At 46.0% G+C, this 16,051-nt stretch overlaps 2 protein-coding genes across 2 annotated transcripts in view; both read right to left on the reverse strand.

Annotated features, from left to right (window-relative positions):
- The window catches only part of spock1 (SPARC (osteonectin), cwcv and kazal like domains proteoglycan 1), a 92,992-nt gene extending 90,011 nt beyond the window's left edge, over nucleotides 1-2,981 (reverse strand). The window contains exons 1-2 of the mRNA XM_062475912.1: nucleotides 2,791-2,981; nucleotides 2,105-2,275 (exon numbers count right to left, since the gene is read on the reverse strand). Of these exons, the coding sequence (XP_062331896.1) occupies nucleotides 2,105-2,272 (168 nt within the window). The 5' untranslated portion in view covers nucleotides 2,273-2,275; nucleotides 2,791-2,981. The remainder of the gene's footprint in view (nucleotides 1-2,104; nucleotides 2,276-2,790) is intronic.
- A 2,672-nt stretch (nucleotides 2,982-5,653) lies between these two features.
- bicc2 (bicaudal C homolog 2) lies at nucleotides 5,654-15,801 on the reverse strand. The gene is made up of 20 exons (XM_062476311.1): nucleotides 15,670-15,801; nucleotides 15,470-15,540; nucleotides 14,040-14,086; nucleotides 13,533-13,602; nucleotides 13,215-13,294; nucleotides 12,789-12,950; nucleotides 12,492-12,545; nucleotides 12,179-12,373; nucleotides 11,456-11,722; nucleotides 11,142-11,273; nucleotides 10,762-10,951; nucleotides 10,501-10,640; nucleotides 10,231-10,412; nucleotides 9,943-10,069; nucleotides 9,439-9,478; nucleotides 7,771-7,931; nucleotides 6,774-6,984; nucleotides 6,496-6,659; nucleotides 6,311-6,410; nucleotides 5,654-6,151 (listed from the first exon to the last, which is right to left on the reverse strand). Exons 1-20 carry the CDS (start codon nucleotides 15,759-15,761, stop codon nucleotides 6,027-6,029), a joined length of 2,610 nt encoding a protein of 869 aa, XP_062332295.1. The 5' UTR covers nucleotides 15,762-15,801; the 3' UTR covers nucleotides 5,654-6,026.
- Nucleotides 15,802-16,051: the final 250 nt, after the last annotated feature.

Consider the following 16,051-nt stretch of genomic DNA (forward strand, 5'->3'; position numbering starts at 1 on the left):
GGGGAGTCCACCATTACAGGTTAAATAGTTCATACTGCACGCATGCACACACACACTCTCTCATGCATTATTGATCAGAGAGCAAGTAGCTCATCAACATAGACACTGTACAAAACATGGCAGTTAGGCCTTAGCAGGGAGGGGGAGTGGAGCAGAAGAGAAGTAGAGGAGGGAGAGAGGAGGAGAAAGAGGAGAGAAGGAAGAGGAGAGATGGATGAGCGACATGGTTGAGGAAGCACGAGGTCATCCAGTGGTCATCCCGTTTTCAATCCAGTCCTGTATTGAAAACGGGATGCTGAAATCAAAAGAAAGGGAAACAGAGACAGAAAGGGAGGACCGACAGCAACACAGACAGCAGAGCGAATAAATGAGAGAAGTGACCGAAAAAAGGAAGTGAGAAAGCAGATGACACAGAAAGAGAGAGAAGGATGCCTTAAATAGCCAAGGTATTTGAGAACAGAGGAGGGTGGGAGGTGTGGAGTGTGCTATGAGGAAGGAGGGACAGAATGGAAGAAGTGTGGATGTAGAAATAGGGGGAGGGGGGAGACAGTTGAGAGGAGGAATGCATAATGACTTGTGTGGCTGGAGGGAACCCCATGACCTGGTAGACCCACAGTACACACTCACACACACACACCTTGAGCACATACAGCAGGCACAAACTGAGTTGCCAGTGCCCTCTTAGGGCAGGGTACACTGCATCAAATATTAAACTGAAATGTCACGGCCTTTTCCTCTCCCCATCCTTCTTCCCTCCCTCTACCTCTCCCTCTCCTCTCCTTCACCCTTCCCAGACAGCAGGCAGCTTCCACTTAATGAGTTGCATTTGCACAAGAGACCATGGAGAAAAAGAGCACACACAGACACTGACACACACACACACACTCAGGGCTTTCAGGGATTATGCTAACGCTAGCTCCGGCTCATGCGCTGATGCTTTGATTAAGGGGACGTTTACAGATGCGTTAGCTGATGCTAACCCTCCCCTCACCGCTTCATAGGAGAGCATGGACCAGCGCAAATGCTAATGTTGGGCCCCATGTCACTGATCACTGTGGAGGCCAAGTTAGCCTGAGCTGATGCTGCAGAGGATGCCATCACTACTGTAATCAGAATCCTGCATTGTGAACAAAAGACCAGCCTCCACAAGATTCTAATTTGTTAGTTCACATATTCCCCAGAAATGCAGAGCTATATCTCTGTTACAAATGGTTCATGATTACCACATCTGTCTTCAAGTGACTAGTACAGAGTACATAACTCTTTAAAATAATATTCTGTCATATACCCACATTACTCAATATTTGTCTTTGTTCCTAATATCTATGGAATATAGAAGCAAGTCTCTGTATGGACCTGCACAGTACAATGAGAAAATAGATGGTTTGGGGAGGTAAGTCAGAGGTGACTGGTTAGGCTGTCAGGCCCTGGCTGAACCTCGCTGGGGATCCTGTGGGTTACAGCCCACCTCACAGCCAGGGAGGCTGGAAGGGGTGACAGCCACAAGACACTATGACCTTTCAAACCAGAGCTATTAAACACTATCACTCTCCTGAGCTCTCACACTCTCCTCTCGTTCTCTCTCTTTTCCTATGTCCCCTACTCTCCCTCTTTGTGGTTGGAGAGACTGTCAGGAGCGAGCATGGGAATGATTGATTGTGTGTTTGTGTGAGCGTGTGTGTACATGCGTTGGGTGATCTTGAGAGCTGTGTTGGCAATCTGCATACTGCAATTCCGCTTAATACTTTATATACACACACACACACACACTTTCTCAAACACACTCGTACACGATGTGCCTCAGTGCTTCACTGAATGAGCGGGTTCCCCTACAGCCCAAAGCTCCACTTTAATCTTCTCTCACCTGCTGAGTGCCCAAACAGTGGATTAAGCCAGCTGGGCCACTCATGTACCTGTAGGGTGTGTCAAGGACATGCACAAACTCACTCACATGCACACACGTCATTTTAAACCACTAATAAGCTACAGTACACTGTTATGGGATTGGGGGTAAACTCTCCTCTCTTTGCAAACATCACTCACAAACAGTGGGCCATAAACGACACCAAAGTTTTGAAAGGAAAAACGTGAGGTCTGAACTTACATCTCGGAATTTGTTCCAATATCTGTCCTTGTCATACTGAGAGACGGTGCTCAACCATTTGTCGTTGTCCAGCGCGTGGCCATTGTTGTTGTTACTGACAACTGTTTCCCCGCGCTTGCCCTCCGCGCGCAGCAACAGAGCCGCGAGAGGCAGCAGCCAGAAGAGCATCGTCTAGAGAAAAAAAAAATATATATATAGATGAATACTGCACGGCGTGAAGATGGAAAAAGAGAGGAAAAGTTACATTAAAACATGTCTAAATTACCGACATGTAAGCTAGTCTTTTAGAAACAGCAAAAACACAATGATTTAGGCTATAAACCACTTATGCAATAAAACACCCTTTTATATTAACACTTTATCTACTCCATAATAGGGTCGCGTCGGATGTAATTTAACATATTATAATTAAAGACCTGAGATGCTTATATTATTAAATTGCTTCTTGTTAGATTTTAAGGTGATTATTAACATTTATGAAGCTTTCCGCTGGTATAAAAAAATCAAGTAACTCTCAACACAATTACAGTCTACTTGGAGGCGAGCGTGTGTCTTGAAGCGTATTCCCCCCTTTGCAGAAATAAGGACTCACCACCTAACTGCGCACTCTTTCCTCCACTTGCCTTCAGCTAATTTCCACCACACTGACTGGAATTCATTGGCTAAATGGACATCAGTTTACTAACCTTGGAAAGCTTGTGTCCACCTGCCGGGGAAAGCTGAGGGCTCAGACGGGAAGTTTATCGGTTGTTGGGTGCTTGGCGGGTCTGTCAGACGGTTGAGTAAGTATCCACGGGACCTCCGGTAGCTCCGGACTTTGCGGTAATACTGACGGTAACCGAGAGCAGCAGAAACGAGCTACGGAGCTCTGGTTTTCTCCTCCCCCTCGGTAACCCCCTCTGCTAGACTCCGCCTCTCAGATAGCGGTATGTTTTGCGCTCTCTCTCTCTCTCTCTCTCCTCTTTTTCCATCTGCACTCTGTTTTTCTCCGTGGTCCCTCACCTGCCTCTCGGTGTGTCATTGATTAACAGCATTGGGAATGGTGCATTCACTCGGGTCGGGACTAAGTGGGTATTTGTTAGAGGGTAAGGTTTGGAAGTTATTGTGGATATGAAAACACACAGTCTGCAGAGCACATTTGATTAATTGCGTTATAGTTTCACAATTATCCAACGGTTAATCACAAAGAGCGCAGAGCACAGTGAACACAGACAACACAGACAAGTCGGCAATGCTTGCGTGTATTTTATGCCTCCATGTTATGCAGGCTTAAACTGCGGTTCCATGCAACTTCAGACTATAATTAATTGGAAGACAGTCAGTATGTCAGAATGGACAGCCAGTTCACCTTCACCCCACATTGCATTGGCTGTTATATTTAGTAAATGTCTTAGTTATGTTTCTTAGTTCTTATAAACTTCTGAATTATATTGTATACTGAAAGTTTAAATTATAATGGTTTGTAAAGCATTTTTGTCGAACATCTCTTATTGTTGGTGTTTTATGACGTAGCCTATTTTAGATGTGGAAGTGTTTGCGGTTAACCTGGTAAATGTGTACTGTTGCTTTAAGAAGGTTAGGTTTTGCAACTGACCGCGGTTTGTTTTGGTCAGAAACCTATTTTGGTTAGTTTGGGGATGCACGGTTTCTCGCGGTGCCTTTGAGTAGGCCTACTTGTTTGAACGCTAATTTAGATGTACAGATACGTGTAGGATACTGAATGTGTTTTACACACATTTTAAGACGCAGTAAAGTAGGCAACTGTGGAGGTGTTTTAAACCAACTCATTGCACACGAGAAACGTACAGCCACGGACTCAGTCAGCCACTCGGACAATCTACATTGCCCCCATAGTCAGACTTTTAGTTGTGTGACCCTGATCTGGTCGTGGTTTTGTAATCTCTGTGAAATGTGATTAATTTGTGCATGCAGGTCTCTGGGCTTGAGGGTGCTGTCCGTTCAGCACCAAGTGCCGCAGGCAACGCGGAACTTGGAACCAGAAAGACACGAGCCTGAAGGGAACAACAAATAGACTGTTTGCAGCCATTTTTATTGCAGTGTCACCGATGGTTTACACGAGTCCATACATTTAGAAACATAACATGTTTCTAAACCAGCGGGAAAACTACAAATCTCCTGTGGTGGCTTTTTGAGTTTAAATGATTTTGTTTTTTTTTATACGTAGCCTATGTGTACATATGGAGTAGGCTATATAGGCCTGGCCATTGATAACGTCGCCACATCTGTATAGGAAACTGCTATGAAAATAATTATGATAAGCCTAGTTATCAGTTTTTCATAATCAGTTTTTGCCCACCACCACACTTTCTCTCTCCTCTCCCCCACTGGATAGCAATGCCCAAGGCGGTTTGCCAAGGCCACTCATCCGATAGGCCGTGCGTGCAGTATAGTGAATGAGACAAGCAGACAACCACCGGTGCGGTGAGGGCCACTTGTTGTAGCCTAGTAAAGACGTCAAGAACCAGAGCAACAGGACATTCTACTCGCTACATTTCTCATAAAGCAAACACAATGTTCTCTAAACATTGGCTTATTGAATTTTTTGTTGGAGTTTCATTCAGATTTGGTAGTGTTGCTCCGAAATGTACAGACGTGATCACTCATAACCACCTGCAGTGTGCCTATGCTAAATAAATTAAACGGTAACGACTCAAATTGGTTGCCAATGAATGTGCGGTATGTAACGGCTGATAAATTTAATTGGAACTTTTCGGATGTGCAATCAGGTGAGACCACACATTATTCAAATGAGTTTCACATTACCTCCACATAAATGAATCAATTTCAAAATTATAATGTTTCAGTTCATTCATTTATGCATCTGAGCTATATCAAGCATCTGCATATGCAATCAATGCATATCAAGCTATGAATAGTCTAAATTTCCACTCCTGCGAGATGCACTAAAATACTTAATTGCTGCGCGACTGTTGCAGAAAGTGATTCGACTCTCATTAAAGGCTATATATGACGTCAGTGCCCTCTGGCGGTGAATCGTTACCTCATTGGACCGAGCTTTGAACAGGTTGATATCATTTAGAATGTCACCAAGCCTTTATTCGCATCTGGAAGCCAAGCTGTCCAACTGATAAGAAAAACCTGAAACAGGGCTTTCAAGTCTCACGCATTCGCCTTTCAACCGTTTCTCACTCTGAGAAGTAAGGGATAAATTGTCCCGCTATACAATTAATGGACAAGGTTTATAGTGGTCTCGAGTTATATAAAGTTCAATTCCAACTACCAACCAATCAGAAACATCACCAGCACCACTTTTGAAGTGTCATACACAATATTTGATGATATTGCAGTGTATAATTTTGAAATCATCAAATTTGTATTCTAAATTTAATGGATAAACTCCTTGCAGTTTTAGACAGATGTGGAGACGATCAAAATTGAATATTGAGGTAAACAACGGTTGTACAAACAGGCATACAGATACTGCAATGTACCATCATACAGTATCATGACCTTGGTGCATTAGTTTGGTTGAGCATCAACATTTCACCACATCAGTTAAAAACAGTAATCAGGCTACATTTTAATATTCATTTCTTTCAAACATAGCACATTCTAATTATCTCCTTGTGTAACTAAAGTACTGTATGTACAGTGCATCAAGCACAGAGCTCAACTGACAGCAGAGGAGAAAATATTAGCATAAAACACTGAGGACCAGACAGGGTGGAAAAGACAGTTGTTTCAAAAGTTTTACTCTGAGATGACGATCATATTCAAAAAGCTCCCATTAGATGTTGAAATTACGTCCAATTAAGGTATCATCTCTTGGTTGTAGATTTGTTCTGGACCTGTGTGGTCAATGTCTAAGATCATGTACCATGGCTTCAGACGTTTCCAGTTTGGTCTTGATGGGGAAGCAGAGAGTTGGTGGCGGCTTATCTCACCAACGGTTGCTCTGAGCAGCCGCCTCCTCGTCCACGATTCGTGGAAGTCTGCCGCTAGCCCCGCCTTCCAGGAAGCCGGGCCTGGGTGTTTCTGAGAGCTTCCTTTTGCTCTTGATCAAGTCTGGATGTGAGAGACATTAATATATGAGAATACACGGTGATGTCAATGTTGATACTTTCTGATATTATCACAGGCGCACATACTGTCTAGCACATATAGCAGCTCCATGCACACAGTAGTTATTTTAGTCCCTCAATGGAGGTGTCACACATGACTCACCCGAGATAGCCAATAACATCTTTCTTCTGGCCCCAAACGTAGACACGCCCACTTCTTTCAGGTCTTCATCAGAGAGAGTGAGGAAAGTCTGGTAATCAATCTGAAGAGACATAGGGTGACGACTGGTTCAATATGTGTGTATCCTTCTGTGTGTGTGTGTGTGTGTGTGTACACGCAGTTTGTACCTCCTGTTGATGGAACACGTCTATATATTTTCCCAGGCCCAGCTGACCCAGCAGCTCAGGAAGGTCATCTGTCGGCGGGGGGGAGGGGCTGCTACAGGCCCCGCCCGGAGCCCTGACTAAGGACATGCCCTCAAAGTAGTTACTGCAGCTCACAAAGCTCTCGGCTGAAAGTCCGGGGTGACAAGGTTAAAGGGGAAATAGTGACAACATTGAGATGAAAATGTAATTGTATGTTTCACATACAGGTATATCCCAGACAGAGAAGTACAAAAACTTACCACTTTTGTCCATGCGGGCTCCATTAGCCAAGCAAGCAAATGCTGGAAAGGAGGAGGTGGACGAGGAGAAGTTGGAAGGGGAAGAAGAGGAGGAGGAGGTAGGAGAGGGAGAGAGGGGGGAGGAGGAAGAGGTGGACCCTCGTCGGTCTCGCCAGTTCTCCGAGTTGCTTCCAAAGCACCCTCTCTCCTTCCCAGGCAGGGCCCCCCATGTCTACAGACAGAGCGAACGAGAGACAAGATGACGAGAACGAGAGAACAGGGAGAATTGAGAGGAGGAGGGAGTGAAGGATGGATGGGTTTACTGGAAACTGTGTAAACCTGATCATCTTGGTTACAGGTTCCTCTTCACTTTTGTATTTTAGTTCACAGGTTTGTCTATAGCTTATCCTTCTTTATAACAACCTCACCCTCCCTCCCTCCATCCCTGAGGCAGAGTGGAAAAGACAGGATAGATAATTGGTGCTCACAGTTTCTCCCCCTTCCGTGACTCTTGTTATCACTGGAAGCAATGATAATAATCATATTTCTAAACAAGCTTCTCCTCTCTTCCACTGTCAGCCCCCCCCCCCCCCCCCCCCACACACACACACACAAACACACGCGCACAAACACACACCCTCCAACTACTAATAACCAAGCTCTCAGCCTGAACACACTATCAGATTTCTAATTCACAGGTAAAAAAAGAAACAGCAAACCCAGGCACAGGCCGCTCCCTCTCAGATTCATTCGGATTACTTGGTTTCACCCTGTCTGGCTGCAATAGTTAACACATGTGCTTCAGGCACCCATGAGCATAGGAGGACTGGTTTATGTGCACCTGTGCACCTGAGTGTGTGTGTGGGTGTGTATGTGTTGGGGAGTGGGGCTGGGTAATTTTGTTTTCAATGCCCTGTTGCCTGAATGTGTGTGTGTCTGTGTTTGGGCGGACTGTATGTGCATCACTGTCAGGTTGCCTGAATGAGTGCTTGCGTCTGTGTGTGTCTTTGTGCTTTACCGGTGTTTGACTGGTGTTGCTCAGGTAGGGCTTGTAGCTGCGGCGGCTGATGTTGCGGAGCTCCATGACCGCCTCTGCAGGCATGGACTTGGAGAAGCCCAGTCCGCTCCACGTGTCAGTGGGGGTCCGCACCTCCGTCACCACAGGCTTCCTCTGCATGGCTGGAAGATAAACAAACACGCCGTGTTACAAACTGTAGATTTATCCATGAACAGACAGGCATACATATTAACGCTCACACTCACATGACTCGCACCTACTTGAAACGCACCAGGCTGCTGTCCAAGCATGGCTTAGCTCAGGGCTAGGACCAGTCCCTGTACTAGCTTTTATGACTTGTGTCAAGGAAGCAGACGCACACCATGATGACTCTACATATTTGTTTGCAGCCTAGACACAATTTCGTTCACACACACACCTCCTTTGACAGCCAGAGGTTTAATTGGTGAGCTGTGTTTGCAGGTGTTGAATAATGCAGACAGATTAGTAGAGTGGTGTTCCATTTACTGGTATGTAGCATGCTAAATGAGGTGCTACAGAGACGGAGGCAGAGACGGAGGCAGAGGTAGGAGACTCAGGCTAAGCTAGAAACTGAGGCTGAGGTAGATACTGAGGCAGAGATAGGAGACTAATGTAGAAACTGAATGGTCAGTTAGGTTTGTGTGTATGTTTGATACAAATAACACATCGTATGAGAAAGAAAGAAGTTTGAAGAGTAACCAACGTCATAAATGGGTGTGTCTCATAGACGTGTGTCTCATAGACATACATCTGGGTATCTTAATGACCAGGAAGCAGATGGCTCATTCACACTGCTAACTTATAATTCCATGAACCTACACTGAGGGAATTTAGCACCATTTGGCTGAAGATCATCAAATCAAATTGATTTGTATAGCCCTTTTTACACGCAAGCATGTCACAGACGGCTTCACATACGCCCATAGAACTGCCTCTCAACCAACCTAAACCCTCAAGGAGGGTGGCTGAAGATCATCAGAATATCCCTCATTCTGAATATTAAGTACAAGTGTGTGTGTACATGAGTGTGAGCCCATGTATTAGACTACATGGTGTGTATTCAGAGGGAGTAGCAGTGATCCTCTATTATAACTCTGGCATGGGGCACCCTGTAATTGGATCCCCTTCATCACCTCTCTGGCAGAATGAAACACCTAAATGGATCCCCTCTATCAACTCTCTGGCTCTGAATAGCCCAGTAATGTGTTTCCTCCATCCCTCCATCACTGCTTTGAATAATAAACAAAAGCTGCCTTGTCTCCCTGCAGCAGACAGAGGAAGTGACCTATCCACTTATACGCCATGAAAACCAATTTGGCCAGGTGCAGCAGCTAAATAGTTCCCCTCAATTTGCCATGGTGGGCCGGTGCCACACTTAAATGGGTCCCTCATGGCAGGACTCTTCTGCAGGTCCAAAACAAACAAGGCCTGCAGGTCTGGAGGAGTCTTGACCCAAAGCAGGACTTTTTTTCCCTTTTGGGGGGACCTAAGATACATTTTCAGGCAAAAACTGTTTCACCTGTTTAATTATTTTGGGTGTGTTCCAGAATGTTCAGCAGTGCATTCATTAGGAAACAGTTGGTTCAGAATCTCAGTCGGTATGTCTAGAGGCGCCAGACAGGCAAAGACACATAAAACATGTAAAACCTTGGGTCGCCAGCAGCTTCTTCTTCTCATAGTCGTAATCCTGCAGAAAAAGATAAGAAAAAGAAACAGGAAAAGGAGTGGGTAAATAAAAATGGAAATTCAATTAATTTAATATATCTTCCGACTTCCTCTTCCCCTTTGGGAAAGGGAACACGATTTGTTGAGCGAACAGATGCTGATTAAAGCTGGCATTTCATGTTGTTACTGTGGAGATAAACTTGTTATCCCCTATGGAAACCTTTGATTTGAGGGCTAGACGGGGAAAACAAACAAGACATCAACAGCAATGTAACCAAAATCAAATTCTTAGGATTAAATTTTGTGAGGGGTCAAAAAACAACCAGTCACTTGGTAACACCAGCAATGACTTGTCGAAAGTCATGGCAAATTATTTTCAGAAACACAGAGTAACTGTGACAACATGATTTTATTCATTTGATTGATCAAACTTATTAAGACAGTGCAGTAAGAGCGGGATAGTTAGACTTGTTAGTCAGTCCTCACCTCAGCTTTAGATGTGTCCTCGAAAACATCCTGAATGTGAGTCACGTCTCTCCTCAAGCTGTGGCGTCTCTCCCTCCTCCCTCCCTCCTTCTCCCTCCTCCCTCCTTCCGTATCTCCATTCATTAGTCTGAAAGAGAGGACGGAGAGACAAGGTCAGTTTTCTTTTCCTGGAGTACTGAAGGACCGACCAGAAGGCTAAGTTTGGATTCAGAAAAGATTTGCCTTCAGACATTTCAAATGTATTTTGTTAATGCGAGTGATCTTATGTGTGTTTCTTCTAAAAGGTACCTAAGGGTCACGGCCTGCCCCGTGGAGTGACGTCTCACCAGGCTGAGAACCCGGTGGAGCTCAGGACCCTGGAGACTCCCTCTGCGACTCCCCATCCTGCTCACAACCTCACTCAGCTCCGAGGCCATCGGCCCTGGGCTCTCGTCCTCCGATTGGTCAGACTGGTCCTCGTTCTCCAGGATCTGAAGAAAGAGAGGAGTTCCATTGGTTGGTTTGACTTTCACTACATCGGTTTGGTCTTATTTGAATGGTTTTGTAGATTCCTCAGACCTTCTCGAGGTGGCGACAATCAGTTCCTTTCAGTCCCATCCTAACCTCGTCAAAGGGAGGAGCTAAACCTGGTGGGGGTGAGGGACGAGGCTTTGTCTGCAGGTGAGGCCTAATCCCTGTCTCTGCGGAGGGCATAGAGCCTGTAGGGACAAGAGAGATGGCTTATGTAGATAGAAACTGTGTCAGACATAACCATCTCTCAGTGAGAAAATAACTCTACACAGTACACACACACACACACACAATCACTTAGTCACTTACTCTGATCAGACAGGCGGAGTTGTTGCAGCAGCATGCTGAGCCAGTAGTTGGTCAACCCGTTTCCAGGCAACATGGGGTCAGGGGTTAGTTTAGTTGTCATGCCAACCTCTGCAGAGTCCAGCCCCAGTAGCAGGTGCCGGGCCTCGTACACACTAGAGATGTTCCTCTCCAGGCCCTTCACCACAACAGACTGGGAAATGTTGGGACCATGTCATTACCCATATGTTATCAAAAACTACAATTCCCAGAACATAGGATCCCAGGAAATGTGTCAAACAGCGTATAAAGGTACAAACTTTGCAAAAGCTGAAATCAAATATAAACTGCTTGAAGAGAAAACTGAGTATGTAGGGAGAACTGTAACATGGGTAATGCAGTACCTTGGCTGTCTGTTTGATCTTGGGCTTGATGCTGATGAAGACTCCCAGGTTTTGCATCAACTGAGCCAGTTTACGGGCGTCGGCCTCACCCTCCTCCCGCATATCGAACATCAGACACACTGGCAGACAGTCCTGCAAGACAACAGGAAGAGAACACACACACACAACTAAGGGATGAAATCGCACCAAGACTCTGGAATCTACTCCCCCCTCACATCTACGATCAGAACGAAACTATCATGTGCGTTAATATGTCATTCATAAGGATGAAGTAGACCGTCTCCAACGTCTACCCCCACCCTTCCGCCCCTCACCATGAGCTGCTGCCTGGCCTGACACACTCCCTCTGGGCTGCCCTGGATGAGCAGGGAGGGGGTGCTCTGGGGGGCACTGAGGTCGGGCAGAACGATCTGGGTCTGAGTCTGGTGCATCACGGCCAGGAAGTGGACCCCATTCTGGCCCAGCAGGAACAGGTGCTGCTGGGAGGTCACGTCCAGCTGGGAGGTCACCACACCTGTTACCCCCGCCGGACCCCCGACCTCTGACCCCAGAAGCAGCTCCATCAGCACGCACACCGCCTTCTGGAATGGGGGGGCGGAGGGAAAGAAGGAGAGAGGGAGACGGAGCAGAAGGAAGAGGAAGCACATTGTGCAAATGAGAGGAAAAAAGATTGATGTAATGAAGACATGTGATCAGTCTGTGGGATTTCCCCTGATCCTGTTCCCCTGATCTTGTTGTGTAAAACTGGTATTTTGATCGATATTGTGAGTACATGAACCCAAGTCTGCACGCTTGGTCATGACTACAACAGTGACCTTAGAGAACTACAACTCTGTATTAACTTTTCTAACACACCCCCGAGCGTGGTGTACTGTGGGAAGGCAAGCGGTGCAGAGCGTTAAAAAACGCTGCAGTGTGAACGCACCGTCAGAGTGTTTGTATCTGGTAAATACATTGAATATGAACATGCATCCAAGTATGATTGTATCTGCAGGCACATGCATGTGTGTCTACAGCTGTGTGTGCCTCCCACAAACCTTGACTGCGCCGGCATTCCCCAGCATGCCACGGACCACGCAGCAGCTGCTGTAGAGAGGGGGCTGGGCCCGGAAACTGACGCTCACCCCCAGCGCCTGCGCCACCTGCTGGATCACTGGAGATGCTGCATCAGGCAGCGCCGGGGGAACTAGGCTCACCGGCAGGTCAAAAGTCAGAACCAGGGGCTGGAGGTCCTGGGAGGTAAGGAGGGGGGCAGCGAACCAACATTAACAGAGAAAGGCACGAATGTAAACAGTAAACATACAGACACATGAACACTCTAATAGAAACAACAAAGATAAGATGACTCACTCGTATCCTTCTCCTGGCTGACTCTACCCCTTGGACTGGCCCAGCAATGGACACCTGGGACAAGGGATTGGACAGAAGGAGCATTACCCTACCTGGGTGCTATGAAATATTACGCACTTGCAAAGGAAACTAGTCCAGTTACTAGGGGAGAAGCTCATGGTAGCAGCCATATAGAGACACTGCCTGGGGGCTATGAGACTATCCCTAAAGAATCAACATTGGATTCTAAACAGTAACTAGTACAGCAACTGTACCTGGTCGCTAAGTAACCATGAGTAGTTGCTAGGTGACACATACCTGGTTGCTCTTCTCGCCGGTGATATTGTGGCGGTTGGAGTCTGGGAAGTGTATGTGGCACAAGGTTACCTCCATCACCTTCTTGATGTTCCCGCCCCCTTTCCCAATCACATGAGAATGCTCTGTGTGAGCAACATCCATCTTCAAAGTCACTTTGTTAACCTTAAGCAGACGAAAGCAACATTTCAGCACCAATTCCTCGAACCTTATTACAGATATACGGTCTTTTCAGGAACTGTAATCTCCTCTCCCTTGAGGCAGTTAAGAATAAGTATCTATTCAGCAGTTTTATAATTCAAGAGGTGGTCAGGTGGGAGTTTCAAACCGCAGGATGTGTGAGTTCAATATTTTTGAAGGAGAAAATGTTTGGTCTTGGACTTTATCGAGCACAGAAAAAAAGAATTGGGTCTAAACGGCCCAGTTCACCTTGGTCTCCAGAAGTTCTAGAATCCTCTTCTTGGCCTCCAGGACGTTAGTTCTTTTCCCTTCCACTTTCACGTGTGGATCTAAAGCCCACCCACAAGACAAGAGATGAGACTAATGTCACAATAATGTATAATTCTAGGCAGTGGCAAAAGCACTGGTTACCCGACTGTCTGCAATACCCCAGATGTCGAAAATATAAAGACACTTAATCATCTTAATGAAGTCCAACAGGCCTAGGCAGGTTATTATTGTAGGTTATTATGATAAAGCCAGACCCAGATTCTCCAAAACCAGAGAATTCTCATGAGTTCTTATCACCTTTCTTTGACTTGGCACCCATCTTGAGTTTGGACGGCCACTTCACCTGGGTGTCGGTTTCTGTCATTACCTAAGAGGGAGGGAGGAGAGAGAAAAAGGAAAGAAACAAATGAATGTAAAAGGAGGAAGGACAAAAAGGTACCAAGACATTTACTGCGAGAGCAACACCAACCTATACATCCCGGAACACACACACACAATACCCCAACCCACACACACACACACAATCCCCCAACCCACACACTTACACACACAAATACAATGGATTATTTGCATACCAAAGAAGGAAATCACCACCTCCATAACAACGGCAAATTACTGACTTACAATGTGTGTGTGTATGTGTGTGTGTAGAGTAAGAAGATTTGCTGGTATCATAAAGCACAGAATCTTAACTATCTTCCTGTGGCAATCGCAGAGGCAATTGCAGAGGATTCGGATAAAGATCAGTTTTTCAAATTGTATTCCTTATCTCTTTTTTTCCCCTTAAAGGTGTTGAGCGTGTACCTTTTCAAAAAATGCTTCCCCTGACAGGTCGTCTACATGCTTGGGGGCTGAAACATAGAAAGAAGAAAAGTTCAAACTTCCTGCACAACATACAGTACATATATATGTTTGAGTATCAATACAATCAAAAGATACACACAAATACATTTCCACAAAGAACAAACATATTTATGATGTATACTACATACATATACTGTACATATTCATTTAATGTAATAAATTGAAAGCTAAGTGAGAGGGATATGGCATGATGGGTAAACATAGAGTGGAGAGTGTAAATATGCCAAACTACTTTTAGTAGCTGGAAGGGGGAGGGAGGTGGTAGCCCCCGAAACGCCTCCCGCCCTTCCCATCATCACCATGGGTTACCCTGTCCAAGGCCAAAGAATGGGATGAAAAACAGTGGTGGAGGGGGGGGGGGGGGGGGGTATGGGAAGCACCCAAAATCCAGCCCAAAAGACAGCTTATTGCGTCAAAGGTATTTCACTGACGCAAAGACTCCCTATAACTATCCGCACAAACTAGAAAACGTAGCCAGCAGACTTTGACATAAAAAGGGACTTGTAACTGCACACCCATCCAGCTGTACTGTATTCAGACAGGCTGTTTTCTTCTGACTTTCTGCCTCACTTAGGGACATGCTGTGACGCTAAGTGCCTCCCTAGAGAGGAGGTGTTCCATTTGTTTGTCAAATCTGTCTGGCTCCTTTTGAGCTATTTAACTCCCTCACAGCACAACCGAAACAAGTGCACATTGACAGTCTCTCTCCCTCTCTCTCTTTCTCTCGAACATACACACAGAGAAACAACATGCATTGTTAACATGGAGAACGCTTTTTTTTTTTTTTAAAGGCTGTTGCATCAAGGTTGTAGGCTGCAGAAGAACACCCACTCGCTCACTCCTGTCGGGGCGCTGCGCTTTCATACGCTACTGAGGTGTTCATCACGAACCTGCCACTCAGACATGACTTCCTGACATGCATACAAAAAGCACACACACTACTGCTTCACTGTCAGAAATGATAACACAAAGGCAGCTGTTTTGTCTCTGAGCTCCACAGCTCTGAATAGCATAGGACCATGGATCATAAATAATGGCCACCCAGACTGATGCTTTACTGTTGTGGTTATTGGGAGTGACAGGAGCACAGACTCCTCGAGTGTGAAGAAGAGTCTGACTGATGGCAACAGCAGATGTTTCACTGGGTTTTTTAAGAGAGACGCAAACGGAATCAGAAGCAGTTGGTACTCTCTTTAGCCATATGAGACATTATTTAGTTATTGTGTGTGTTACAGCAAGCTAAGGATTGGGTTTTGTATCTATGTGCTGGCTGTAGTGAATAGCTGAGTTGACTCTGACAGCTGATGAAACTATTGAGTTAGTTCTGAACAGGACATGGTGAGGCCCTATCGAGGTCCCAGGTTACTCACCATACAGCATGTTCTCCAGCTTCTTCCTGTCGATCCTGAACCGCTCCTCAACCCAGTCTGGGTCCAAAACATCCCGACCGACGGCCTCAGGTCCGGGGGTAGACTGCCCCCCATCGTCCTCGTCATCCTCTTCTTCCTCTCTGTCGCCACGGCGCAGGAAGGGCGTCTGGGTCTGGTTGTGGTTCTGCTCAGGGATGGGTCCTGAGCTGGGTTCTGGACTAGGTTCTAGGTCAGGCTTCTGCGTGTCTGCCTGGGCCAGGACAGGAGAGCTTTCCTCTGTAGTGGTGGCCATAGCACGACTGAGCCTCCGTCTGAGTGTCCCAGGAGACAGAGAGAGAGGGAGAGAAGGACAGAAAAACAGGGGGGAGAAGGGCAAGAATAAAAAGCTTCCCCCCCCCCTTTCATCCCCTGCCTCCTCAGATGCATACAGAGAAATGCATACTTGCCAACACACACACACACGCACACAGTGACCCACAAAAACATATTGATGCACACAGACATAACTCAGTGAGCCACACTGCTTTGGAGAAGCTTTGTGATGTGGGACACATGGACAAGCCTATACAAATTCTAAAACTC

The sequence above is a fragment of the Osmerus eperlanus genome, chromosome 13 (assembly GCF_963692335.1).
Source record: "Osmerus eperlanus chromosome 13, fOsmEpe2.1, whole genome shotgun sequence".
Taxonomy (NCBI): domain Eukaryota; kingdom Metazoa; phylum Chordata; class Actinopteri; order Osmeriformes; family Osmeridae; genus Osmerus; species Osmerus eperlanus.